General features: G+C 39.9%; 1 protein-coding gene across 1 annotated transcript in view; it reads left to right on the top strand.

Moving 5' to 3' along the window:
* ntm (neurotrimin) overlaps nt 1–13,888 on the top strand; it is a 93,833-nt gene that overhangs the window by 57,559 nt on the left and 22,386 nt on the right. Inside the window, exon 2 of the mRNA XM_041051619.1 lies at nt 3,661–3,893. Coding sequence (XP_040907553.1) covers nt 3,661–3,893 — 233 coding nt within the window. The remainder of the gene's footprint in view (nt 1–3,660; nt 3,894–13,888) is intronic.

Consider the following 13,888-nt stretch of genomic DNA (forward strand, 5'->3'; position numbering starts at 1 on the left):
AGAGTTAGTGACAGTGTGCCTCCTTTACAAGATCTTGTTGATCAAAATCTAAAGGAAGGACAACCCTCAATAGCCATATTAGGATAGCCTTACTTGTATACAGTAGTGCCCAGAATGAATAAAGAGTGTATACTGTAACTTGGCCGGTGGAGGATGTGGACAGACATAGCTATGATCCGTCATCAGCCTCCTACCCATGAAAACTGCACTGAGTTTGTGTTTTAGGGTTGAAAACACTATTGCCTCAGATTGAAGCCAGGTCCCTGTGGGTGGTGGTGGTGGTGGTGAACAAGTACTTCTGTCTTTATACTGCAGCAATTTGGTATAGCACTTCCATAAAGATGTGGGGTTTAAAAGAAGACAGAAAGAAAAGGTCAGTATCGAACGAGCAGAGGCAGAGATATTCAGACCTTTAGACACTAATACGGGTCAAGCTACAGAAACTGTGGATGCTGCGTTTCACTTAATGCACCTCAGTAGCCTCTTACAGGACACCTCCATTTGTCTGAGAAGTCTGTCTGAACCTGAACCCAAATGATGTCATTGGGATCATTTTTTTTTTATCAAACTTGTGAACCCCCCCCACCCCACCCCACAGAAGACTTTATATAACTGTTTTTGTTCTTCATGTGAATCTGCAGACTCGATGGAGTGCCCCCCTCCGCTTAAACAGCAGTATTTTCAAATGTGCACCAACTTGTGTCTACTTTGTACCTTTGTTGTAGATCGAATGGTGCGCATCTGGGGCTCATTATATTCATGCTATGGTCCATCTGAGAAAAATGTTCCCTTTAGTACAACAGTGGACTTGTCTTCTATTTTCGAGCATGTCTAGGATACCGAGGCAATGGTTTCTCATGGAAGCTTGTTGGTTTAAGTTACCATGGGACTTTATATATCAAAGTGGAAAGTATTCATTTCATTTCGTATTAAGACAGTACATCTAGGTGTGGAAGCACGATGAAGTCTGCAATAAATTAAAGATATTGTATTTTGAAATATAATACCCATACTGTACATCATGAAACATGACCATTAAGATACTAAACCTCATGGCCTACACTGGTCTGTTAAAACATTAAATTATTCACACTCTGCTGCTCAGCTGCAGAGAAGCTGCTTAGATTTGTAGGTTTGTAGCATTATGTCTAACCGAGTTTAAAGAGTCATTTCAAACCATAATGAAAACCAGTATTTCACTGACCTTTCTGCTTGAAAGTTTGTCTGTCGTACCTCTGACCACGCCCAGCTGTGATGTCACTGTGTACTAAAATCTCACGGTACACTTCCACATCACCGCACATGATAAACCACTAGAGGGAAGCAAAAGCAAGATTTACAGCTGCTGTTCAAGTTCTCTTAAAAAAAATGAAACCATCAGTCATGTGATTTAACCAATTTTTTAAAATGTTATTTTTGTGCCTTCCTTCTTTGTTTGAAATAGAGAAAGCTTGAGTTCTTGTGCTTTTCCTGCCTTTTAGCAGAGGGGTAGGAAGCTGTCATGTTGCTACATCAAAAATCACAAAACAGGTTTCCTCTTCTGTATTGATGAAAACCTGTCTCTTTAGGTAATGGCCTAACAAGGACATTGAGGCTGACAGAGTACATTTGCCACTCACCAAAGAAGCTGTGTGCTGGATCTCTTCCAAGAAATGTTTCATCCTTCAGTTTTTACACTTGAGTGAGCACCTATGTATATGCAAGCATGTGTCCTTGTAAGTCTGTGGCTGACCTTAACATCTCTAAGTTCTTGTTTTCAGCCATACCAGAGGTATGCCTTTAAAGGAAAGTTACAGTGAAAGTACAGTTCAAGCCTTGCTGTTATTGGTTATATCTATAAAGATTAACATTTAGCAGTGCGTCTGCACCGTGCAATACTTTTACAGCTCAGAAATTAATTTACCATAACCATTAGAAATAAAAACTGTACTTTGAATGTACTTCATCATAGTAAATTGATAACCTCACCATCTCACATACACTGTGATCCATTATTTTTGAAGGCCAGTGCTCCTGGGTATTGATTGCACACACACATACACACACCAGTTTTTTTTTTTTGTCCTCTTTCCCCACCATAGCACCACAAAATGCCCCAAGGATGCCATTGACCCTACTGCAGCCACTGAAGTGGAAGAGACTGATGCTGTAACAAAAGCTGTGACAGTGTAAATGGAGCTGAGAGTCTTTGAGCCGTAAAGTGTTGAGCTTCTGTTACATTGTCACCACTGTAAACTGTTTGAATGTTTGAAATCTCTTGCTCTTCTGTACATTGGAAAATTAGCCTACTGAAAGATAAATAAACCCAGATGACAAACAGACATTTGGCAGCCAAAAGCACTGTTTGTACACAGTATGATTTTCTTCTGCCATTGGCTCGCTCTCTTGTTAGTTATACTTTTTTTCTTTTCTTTTTTTTTTAAATGCTTGTGTGTTACTTTTCTCAGCAGCCTCTAAAGATTGTGTCTGAAAATACAGCAGATGTGTTGCTCCGTGGAAACAGTCAAAGATTATTGACCTAGCTCCGGTATCAAAGCTGCGTTTTGTGACTGGTGAAACCAATCTGTTCTAATTGCAACAGAGCACAGCGGTGCAGTTTCAGCTCATTGTCTCAATCAGTTTTTGAATGTCACAAACCAAGTGTGTGGGCAATAACAAAAGAAACCTGATGACTGTTTGAGAGCTGCGTTTGCATATGTACAATGCATCTAGTTACTGAGTGTTTGGGGGAAAAAAAACAAAACTCAATATTTCAAGCAAGCTGTTAAGATTGACTAAATTTGAGTGAAGGTGATTCTGTAGCGAAGTAAAGGACACATGGTGGTGTACCTAATAATGCCCCCCAGGCAATAGGAAACTGATTTTTTTTTTTTTAAAAAGCATTTATTTCAGTTATCACAAACCAACTGATAGTTACTGTACATGTTTTATGCTGTGAGTACGCTTTCTCAGAATAAGCCTGTAAAATTCAGCTGGACCTGTTGACTGTGCTGTCCTGTGGTACAGGTTCAGTATCGGTGAGGTTTTACAGCAGCGGGCCCTGAAAGCCCTTTGCAATGGAGAACCCAACACTACACCAACTGCTTTCACTGATCACTTCCTCCTCTCTGGTTGAAGGTTTGCTCATCAGTGGGATGAGTGTCCACCACAGCCAGACAGAAAAAAACTAAACAAAAAATAAACCAGAACAGGAATTTGCAATGAATAATGAAGAGTCCTCATGTATACTCAGTTGTCAGTTTAATAGGAACACCTAGCTAATTATTTATGCCAATTTAAATAACTTTGCTTCGCTCATTGCAGCACAGTCCAACAGCGCCTCAAACTGCAGCCTCCAAAAGGACCATAAAGCTGGATCAGCACCTCTCTGAAACAATTTCAGCACTAACTGAGCATTATGACCTTCATGAAGGGGAGGATTTATTGCAAGACTGCTGAATTAGATTGCATTAGTTTTAGCAAGGTGTACCTCATAAACTGCCAATTGAGTGTATGTACAAGGGGGGAGAGGAGTAATTATTGTGTTTGACAAACGTGTCAAGCAAGAATATTGGATATAAATTTCACACGTGTCACTTCTTTGAGTACCACAGATAATTTTAAAATAAATAGATAAATAAATAAAGCGCTACTTTCAGCATTGTTTTTATTCCTTTACAGGTGTGCACAGGGGGACATTGTCACACACACAGCATGGCTTAACCGGTCAAGTATACTGTATGCTGGAGAAGACAAATGGTCGGTGGATCCCAGGGTGAGTCTGGTGACCCTTAATCAAGAGGAGTTTACCATCAAGATTGAAAACGTGGACATGACAGATGAGGGGCAGTATGTGTGCGCGGTCCAGACGAGCAGTCGACCAAGAACCACTTCGGTGCACATCCTCGTCCAAGGTAACATGCATGTAATACTGCTGCTGCTAGAGCTACGTTTACTCCTACTAACCTGCTAAATAACAGTATTAATAATGTGAATTTATATAAAACTGCAATTTCTTTTTAACCTGCATCCAGATCTGAGTGTTGGATTTTCTCAGCTTGGAAGGTGTCTAATGTAACATTGACATCTATTGACATTCAGGCGCATTCAGATCCTCCAATCAACATGTCAGTTTGCTGATGCACAATTACCCACATCACACCGAGGCAGGCGTCTATTTGCATCATGCGGAATAAACAGTGTAGTTTTATGTTGTGCTGATCTTCTCTGTATGATTGATGGTTGTGTTATTCCTGAGCACCAGCACATGAGGGCATAAGTGAACAAACCAGAGAGTGAAAACAGGCATGTGCTCTCCTTCTTGAATCTCATTTCCTTATTCATTGCTCCACTGGAGCAATTAGGGGCTAAATGCCTTGCTCAAGGAGAGGGAGGGGAGAGTGTTCTTCATTCACTACGTCGGGTGAGGTTAATGGGGAATGCCAGATGTTAAGACGCTTTGGCTAAAATGGTGTGTGGCGTGGTAATGGTTGTCCTCATAGAGATGCAGGGCACAATGAGGTGCACTGTGCTGTATACACATAGCATAATGAGAACGTTTAATGCTGCCAGTTTAATATGCAGATGATCCGTGTAGCATAAACTGCTGCTCATAAGATGATGCCAGCCCCACTGTTAAAAAATGCAGCCCTCTTGATTTGACAGTTTATCCAGAATCTCTATTCTTCTTTTTTTAAGGTTGTAGCTAAAATGGTCTCAGACTTTTGGACGATTAATGATACGAAATTAATTGCGTCTTAATTCCACTGCAGTGTCCAATTAATTACTGTGACTCTTCCTACAAGTCACACATACATATGCAATGTAGCTAAGAGGTCAGGTCACAGGGGCAGGAGTGAGCAGATGCACATGCCTGCAGGCTTTGAATATCTTGCTGAAGAGCAGTTTGACTGGTGTGGACACCGGGGTCAGTCCAGTTCAAAACTAAGACATCTTTAACCCCCAGCTCAACCTCCCTCTTCATTAGGGAGACTGACTTACATTACGCTGAGGCTAAGCACAGTCTTTTTCTCCTCCTGAGAACTCTTTCTCACCGAGCCCCAAAAGAAACTGACAAAATGAATTGGCATCTACTGTTCTCTATTCCACATTCAATAGAACAGACACGTTGCTTTTGATTTTTGATGTAACACATGTGGCATGGACAAAAAATATTGGGACCCTTAGCCTAATATTTTGTAGCACACCCTTTTGAGGCAATCACTGCAATCAAGCACTTTTTGTAGCCCTTAATGAGACGTCTGCTCCTCTCAGCTGGTAGTTTGGTCCATTCTTCCTGAGCAAACTGCTGCACTTCTCTCTGTGTATGATGGCTTCCTACTCCCAACTGCAACTTTCAGCTCTGTCCATAGATGTTCAGTTGAACTAAGATCAGGACTCACAGCAGGCCGCTTCAGAACAGTCAAATGTTTTCCTCTCATCCATTCTTGGTGCTTTTAGATGGATGTTTTGGGTCATTGTCCTTTTGTGGGAGCCTTGACCTGCAACTGATACAGAACTATCCGACAGCGGGCAGTATGGTTCACTCCAGACTGCCTTGATAATCTTCTAATTTCACTGTCGCTTGCACATATTCAAGGTACTCTGTGCCAGACGCAGCATCGCAACCCCATAACCTTACTGAACCTCCACCATATTTCACAGCGGGGATATGTGTTCTTTGCTTTGAAAACTTCATTTGTTCTGTGAACACAGAGCTGATGGGACTTACCACAAAGCTCTAATTTATTTGATCTAATGTTTCATCTGTCTGCAGGACTTTCTCCCAGAAGCATTGTGGCTTGTCAGTCTCCAGTCAGGGTGTTTCATGATTGTCTATAAAAAGTGTGGTTTTCCTGGATCTTCTTCCATGGAGCCCATTTTCATTCAGACGGCAGTGTGCAGTTTGGTGCACACCGCTGTAGCTTGATCTTGGAGGTCAGGCTTTGTCTGCTTTTTTGAAAATTTCCTCAGTTCCTATCCCACCATGTTCACACTATGTTCAGTGTGAGGCCCACAAAACAACACAAAACAACACAATGAGCACTTCTCTCTGTTCAAAAAGGCTGAATGACTGATTGTAAGATTGAAGACATCTGTGAGACTAATTGTAGACAACAGTCTGCTTGAAATGTCACTACAATCCACTTAGTTATCACCGCTTCTAAGGGCTTGCAATTATTTTGTCCGGGCCATTTTAGAAGATCTTTGTAGAATAATTAAGACGCCTGCTCTTTTCCCAGCTTCTTTGTTTTATTCTCAAAGACATGCAGGTATGCATGACAAAAGGGTTTTTAATTTCAACCCTGTTCAGGAATAACAGAGCTTTGTTTAAATGAGGTGTAAAGGTTCCAGCACCTTTTGCCATGTTTCTATGTATCAGGACTTTTAGGGCTTTATTTTAACTCTGCTGCTGAAGCTCAGATTTTTAAGAAAGCTAAATCTGGAAACTGAGGAATCCAAGGTCTTCATCAATATGTGCCACACTATGAACGAAAACCTTCCTGAATGGGAGTCTGTCTCAGTGGATGATGGTATATGAAGTGCTTCTCCTTATATTCAACCTGAAAATCTGACTGAAATGCCATTAGTCTCAATGATTGATCAGACACTGTTGGTGTGGCATTAATCATTCAACTGGCATTCTATCCAATAAAGCCAACAATGAGGGAATGCATTCAAGTTTTCTGCATGGCAGTATTATTTGAAGGGTTAATTATACGAGGGGTGATTGATAAGTTGGTGGCCTAAGGTGGAAGAAGTCGATTTTAGAAAGCCTAGCACATTCATCTGTCAGCGTAGTCCCCTCCTACATTTATGCACTCAGTGCAGCGGCCGTGGAGTGTACGGATCTGTTCTCTGTAGAAGTCAGCGTCTTGGACCTCCAGGAAGTGGTCCACAGCAATGATGGCATTTTATTTTCCTTCTCTCACTATGAATAACCCAGTGGACTAAAGAATTTAAAAGCACACCTTTTTTGCAGCCACTCTATCAGCACGGCTCTAGGGACAGGATTGTTGAGCGGTCAATCTGTTTGTCACTTTGGTCGGGACAGAAATTGCTCAGCGAACGTTGGATGGACTCCCATGAAACTTGGTGCATATAACCACAGAGTCCAGAGGACAAATCCCTGTGACTTTTACAGTCCCCCTGATTTTTATCGTGTAATCCCACCACAGGGTCAAAGTACTAATGCAAGTGAGTTGTTCATTACGTTGTGACATTATCACTGTTTTTGCCTCTGAGACAAGACAATATTAAGGTCATTTTCATTTTCAGGCTCTGTTACTCTCATTGCAGATCATCTCCTCAGATTACCCTGACTCTAAATACTGATTCCTGCAGGTTTGCTATCTGTAAAATCAAATATGTTTTGGTGGTATCCACACATAATCTTATATTGCTTACTGCCATGCGACCAACCAAGTGAATACCTAAGCACTATTGGAAACGTGATTGTAAAAGCTTGAGTGTTTTCAGTCAAAAGTTTGCATAGTCTCTTAAATCATGTGTACTAATTACATTCTGGACAATTACTGTACATTACACCCACCCATCCGCTCTCTTTTTAACCCGACTCAAGCAAAATTCTTATTAATGTTTACTTTAACTGATATATTTTTCCCATGTTTAATGCAAACTCTCTTGACAGTTTCATGCAAATAAATAGTGACATAAACGTTGCTTTGTGAGATTGTTGTGAGCCAGCCGTTGCTGAAAGTGGCTCAACAAAATAAATGGTTTCTCTGTGTCCGTTTCGAAGATTCTGCATTAGGTGTCGTGTGAAATTACGAGAAAGATGTTTGTCCAGCGCATTGATGAATCCTCCTTTCATCCCAGCCACAGTATGCTCATTAATCCTGCTGCCAAAAAAAAAAATCACAGCAAAATGTCCATGCTGTGCTGTTTGGACAAAAACTCTGATCCATGAGCACAATGTAGGCTTCATCCCTACTGTTAATATGTGATGCTCAATCAGTCCCTGTAGGGAAATTCACTTTTAGTTCACCCCCTGTGGGAGGCCCGAGGTCCGGGTCAGCCACAGAGCAGCGGCAGCTGACAGAGATTTAGTTCTTGCATGAGCACACCACAGCAAGGTGGTGTCTGGTGATACAGGGATTTGAACTCTGGTTATCCAGCTGAAGGATAAGTGGCTGCTACACAAGTGATACAACTCTGATACCTCTGATCACCTAATAACTCCTATCAAAGACAGTGACAGAGGGCAGCTGTCGTCTAAAATACAGCAGCTGTTTTGCCTCACGGGATAATGAAAATGTGTTCTTATGTTCCATGAATATTTGAGAACACATGGGATTGGGGACAAGCACTTTAGTGCCTAATGTATAACAATACATAGACAATGTGTTTCTCTGACAAATCCTCACAGTGGCTGGATGAAGCACAATATGAAGGAGAGCTCTCTGTTTGAACTGTTGTTTCTATCTTTGTCCCCCTGCAGATTTTGTGGGACCGTAACTCATTTGCTAACAGTGTGAAGTCCTTTAAAATATATAGTTTAGTTGTGGTAATGGTCTAGTATAGGTAATGTTTGCAAACAGCTGCCTACCTATACACTGAGCAGACAAGGAGACACCTTGACAAACCTGAACTTGGTGTCATGTTTCTGGTCCCTGTCAGGTGTAAATCCAGTATTCAGTCTTTCTTTAGGCTCAGCTCTGGTCTGGACCCACTCCTGAAAAAAACTCAACTACCAGCCGCTAGATACATTTGGTTGTCTCCCATTTGGTGGTAGTCAGATAGCATGCAGTTGCTTTAGTGATTACTGTTTTTCACACAGAATATCTACAATGGGGTAATGCAGTCAAGATAACCGTATCAAACTCTACACGTAGACATGATATACATCCTTTTACACACAGTGTGACTCACAGTTCATTGTACATAAGGTTCATTATGAACAAACTGGCTGAGAATCATCATGTTTTTAAGTTTTCTTCAATGTCGCAGTCATGTATATGTGTGTGCACTGAACTGTTAATTCAGCATCTTTTTAATTGTACCAGTTTGCCAAAATGTAAATGGGCTCAGGTTGTATCCGTCAGTGTAGCTCTTTTTTTTCCCCCAGCATTTACAATTTTCACATTTAAATAAATAAATAAATAAATAACATCGAAATGTCACAAAATAAGTTTTCAGGCTTGACTGAGGTGGAAAATTTGGTGCTTTAAAACAGAAACAGATTTATCGAATAAAGCATGAAGCATGTGACTTAAACATCTTCTTCCACTCCACTGTAGACATGAAAAATGTAGAGATGGAAATGATGCATCTATTTCTCATTTTCTTTTGCTGATTCTTCTCCAGTCTCGGCTATAACCTGGTGTGGATTCAGATGGAAACTCCCCTAATGACTCCACTGAAACATTACAGTGTACTTCCTGTTGACATCACCCCAAATATTATGGGAACATTAGTCCCTAAACTTGCACATACACACAATTGCCCTGTGTTGAAACACAATTGTACATTCACCTTGTTTTTTTCATTGTTTTCATAAAAAAATATTTCATTTTATTTAATCATATAATTTATTTCATTATAATATGAGTGCATCAAAACTGCTTTTGACAAATGGTATAAGATTCTACCACCTGCATGGTGGATAAAATATATTTTTACAATAGACCGCTAGTTGACTCAGGGCAGTCTGAAGCACTGCAGTACCCTCTGAGAGATGATGTGAGGTTACACCTCTATTAAAAGGAAATTTGACATGCTTTATATGAAATTGAGGCCACACTAAACCAATCTGATGGCTCGACACACACATTCACACAAACAGCTTTTATGTGCACAGACATTTTATTAACTGTTTTTTTAAAAAAAATAAAAATACACCTGTACAGAGTGGGTATGACATGCATGCAGACATCAGCACATATGCATTTCTAATTTAGTCCTTTTTAGTTAAAATTGTATTGATTTGATTGTTTCTAACGGTAGATAAGAGCAGTGCACCAGATACGTTTTCTTTTCCACTCTAGCATGGAAGCCACTGTTATATGTGTCATGTCGTGACTGATTTTGTTTGTATGGTACTGACACATGTCTTACTGCAAAAATAAGCTGTTTTATTTTATTTTTTATAGATTTTTATTTTTTATTTTTTATTGCACAAACAGAGGTTCTGCCTTGGCCTCTTGCACCACAGTTAAACAGAAGCAGCGCTGACATATTTGCTGTATGCTTTTGTCATTCAGGAAGGGTAAATGGGGATTAAGCTGACATCCAATAAATTATTCACAGAGATTTTGACTTACAAACAAATGCGTTGAGACTAAAACGAGTTAAAGCACTGGTGACACTCTGTTCATACACTTTGAGTTGATCACATTGGAATATTAAAATAGAGATGTGTCCTTGTTACTTTGAAATGGAAATGACAAAAAGAGAGCTTGGGCAGATCTGTCAAGGATAATAATAAAGTAAACTAAAATAAATAAATAAAAATATTTATGCAGGAAAACTTCATAAGTACAAGGCATCCAGGAAAAAAAAAAGACAATGCCATTATAAACAGCCATCACCTAAATCTTCAGATGTTTTATGTGCTGAGACATTCAGAGACATCTTCAGATGTGGTTTTATAACATGAGCAGTGTGTGAAAGTGAATATTAGCACACCACACAAGACATCTACCATTTATATGTCCCCATAAAGACAGTTACATCAGATGCTAACAGCTATGGAAGACTTACTGTGTGTGGTCATTAATAAATTTATTGATTCATGAATAAGTTAATCAAGCAGTTTAATAAAATAACCCCCCCCCCCCAAAAAAAAAAGATGTAAATCTGTAAAATAGGAAATATCATTGTTCATTTTCTTTCCTTTTGATAAATGCTACATCCAAATACTGACATGTTGTGTTTGGGTCATTATGGGTCATTTATTTAGGGAAATACAGAGTAAATCAATAGTCAATAACAATAGTCTTCAAAATTCTGTAATAATATTAAAATTATGTTTGATGCCAAGAAAACGTATTTCCTTGAAATCAGTCACCCACCACACACACACACACACACACACACACACACACACACACACACACACACACACACATACACATATCCTGTGCCCCAGCTGTACAGCAGTGGATGGGGCTTTTTCGCGCTTTATTTCCCACATCTCACCTCAAACATGGCACACACACACACAGTCTGCCAGAAATGACACTTGTTCGTAAGTCCTGTTGTGCGATTGACCAAAATAAAGTGTTGTTTTTATGGAAATTAAATTTTCCATTGGAAAGTATGTGCTGTCAGTTTTGACCCATAACACAGCAGATGTAACTGTAATTGTTCATTTTAACATATCCAAAGTTATTTTGGGAATTATTTTGATTAACCTTTCATGGATTTACAATATACTTACTTGTTCTGTTAATAAAAGCAATAAAATAAACAGTAGCTCAAGTTTTACTCATGGTGTAAATCCTTTAAGACCACAATAACAGGGTTAAAAAAAAATGTTCAGAGTTTTTCAAGTTTACCTTAATTCAATGTTCACATGCCCATGCGTAAATGAAAGTGTTATTGGTTATTACTTTCGTATTCAGCCCCTCTTTCCACACTAGCCATGAAGTGATCCCTTTCTAATGCATCTCAATGTCTCAACTCTGTGTTCACACAGAATGCAAAGCTAATTTTAGAGGCAGCACAACAGCATGTGAAAGTCAATGGAAAGACCAAATTAGATGAAAATTCCCTTGGAGCGGCACAAATTGACGAGAGCACGTTAAAAAAAAAATGCTTGGACATGATCAAAAAGTCAGCCTTTATCCCGTAGCTTCATGAATGTGCTTCAGAAATGCACAGAGACAAAAAGAAAAAGGAGGGACTGAAGGGAAACGAGCTGGAGGTTTTTGGTGAATTCTAAGATCAGTCAGAGGCTGAGATGAAGACAAAGACGCACGCAGACACACTCCCACGGACACAGCGACCATTGCTGCCTAGACATTATCTGTTGAGCTAACATCTGAACAGTTGGTATATTGGCTGCTTGGGGCGAATAAATACAAATGGTGCAATGGTCAAATTCATGCAAATGACTCAAGACAAAAATTCACTCTGCTTTGTAAACATTTTGAAAATACTGTACATATTGGAGGATGCTGACATTCAGTGTTAACAGTCTGTGCCAATGTGTATCCTATCTGAATTTCATGCACAAGACCACCATCTCTTACATTGCTGTTAGTCAATGATCCCTGGGATCTCTTCTCTGCCAGTTCAGAGGAATGGTTTCAGAAACCAATAACTCAGTGTACATCCAGTGTGGGGATTTTGTCTTTTCTTTTCCTGGGCATAATGTTCTTTAGTGGTGTGGCACAGTTTTTAGTTTAGCCTCAAAATGCAAATGAGGTCATGATATGATGTATATTTCATTCAGCATTTAAAATTTTGTTTCGGGTCTCGGGATTGGCTGAAGCTGTGAGACACTGTCTGCAGTGATATCATTGAAAGTCATGGAGGTAAAATACTCCATGTGCCGTGTGTCCACAATTAAAATTCATATTATCACAAGAGAAGGAGATCTGGTCTGGTTTTGAAACAGTCAGGTTAAGACTGGAGCTGAGGGAAAGATGTATTTGACTCAAACAACATTAACATATTGATGAGAACGTAAATGAGGACATTTTGTCATTTACATAATGAAGTTAAAATATAGTCAAGGAATTATTTATGGAGCCACACTGTTAATATCTGAGCCTTGATTTGAGTTAGGTATGCAGGGCTTATTTTGGTTTCTTATCTTGAAAAATGCATGGGGATTTATCAGTGAAGAATCAACAATAACTCACATTAAATCAAAAACATAAATATCTGTATGATAATCAAATGTCAATACACCACTGACAGAACTAACACTCATTTAACCTTTAAAAATATATACATTTATTTGGTTACTTTGGGGAACTCCCACATGTGTGTGTGTGTGTGTGTGTTTTGTGTAGTTGAATATTCTGAGCTGTACACAAGAAGACTTTATTTGTGTTAACTGTAAAAATGTAGTATGTTCTTGCACACAGGAATCACATGAAATCATTGATTAGTGGGGACGTAATATTCATGTGACCTTATAGGACTTGTTGTAACTATCCCTTACAATAATCAGCACTCCTGATTTCTTGAGTATAGGTAGGGGTAATCACTTCACTGGGGTCATCGGGTGAGCACCCTCCTTTCTGTTCTGCTGTTTATCTGATTAGCCCACAGCGTCTGGATTCCCAGGTATATCCCCCCTCCACGTTTATCGCTTCCCCTTACCTGTAAGTCAATCAATTATTCAGTTACCCTGGAAAAAAACCCACTCTACATGAAAATTAAAGGGTTTTTCAGTTTTCGGTGACACAAACTTTACCTCAAGCAGTTTACCACTTACCTTTGCACCATTTTAAGGTTGTTCACAACATCTCCAGAGGGCTCCATCTGTGACAGCTGGCATTCCAAGAGTGCCCCCCTCCCCTCTCTGCTTCAACCCCATCAAAGAGGTTGATGGGCACCTTGCAGCCCAGATCGTGTCCTTTCTCTTCAGCCAAAAACAGTTGCTACTTCACTCTGCAGCCTCTGACAATGACCTGGTGACTTGGTGTAGAGGAAGCTGCTTCAGCTGCTATACACACATATTTCAACCTTCTCCATTCACATGCTTCACCCACTGCAGCCTCTCAAGTCACAGGCTCCTGCAATGCATAGGGACCTTTGCGAAGTACACCACAAGACCAGGTCTGGTCTGAGATTTATTGTTGTGATCTTTTGCCAGAAAGACTATTGTGGTCCACCCTGCATCTTCTAGTCAGGGGCTGTGTCCAGCAGGCCCAGTTCCCTCCTTGTGTTTGGATATTTTTCCTGCTGGTACAAAGGCAGTGGCGTTAAAGAA

This window comes from Toxotes jaculatrix, chromosome 12 (genome assembly GCF_017976425.1).
Source record: "Toxotes jaculatrix isolate fToxJac2 chromosome 12, fToxJac2.pri, whole genome shotgun sequence".
Lineage (NCBI taxonomy): Eukaryota > Metazoa > Chordata > Actinopteri > Toxotidae > Toxotes > Toxotes jaculatrix.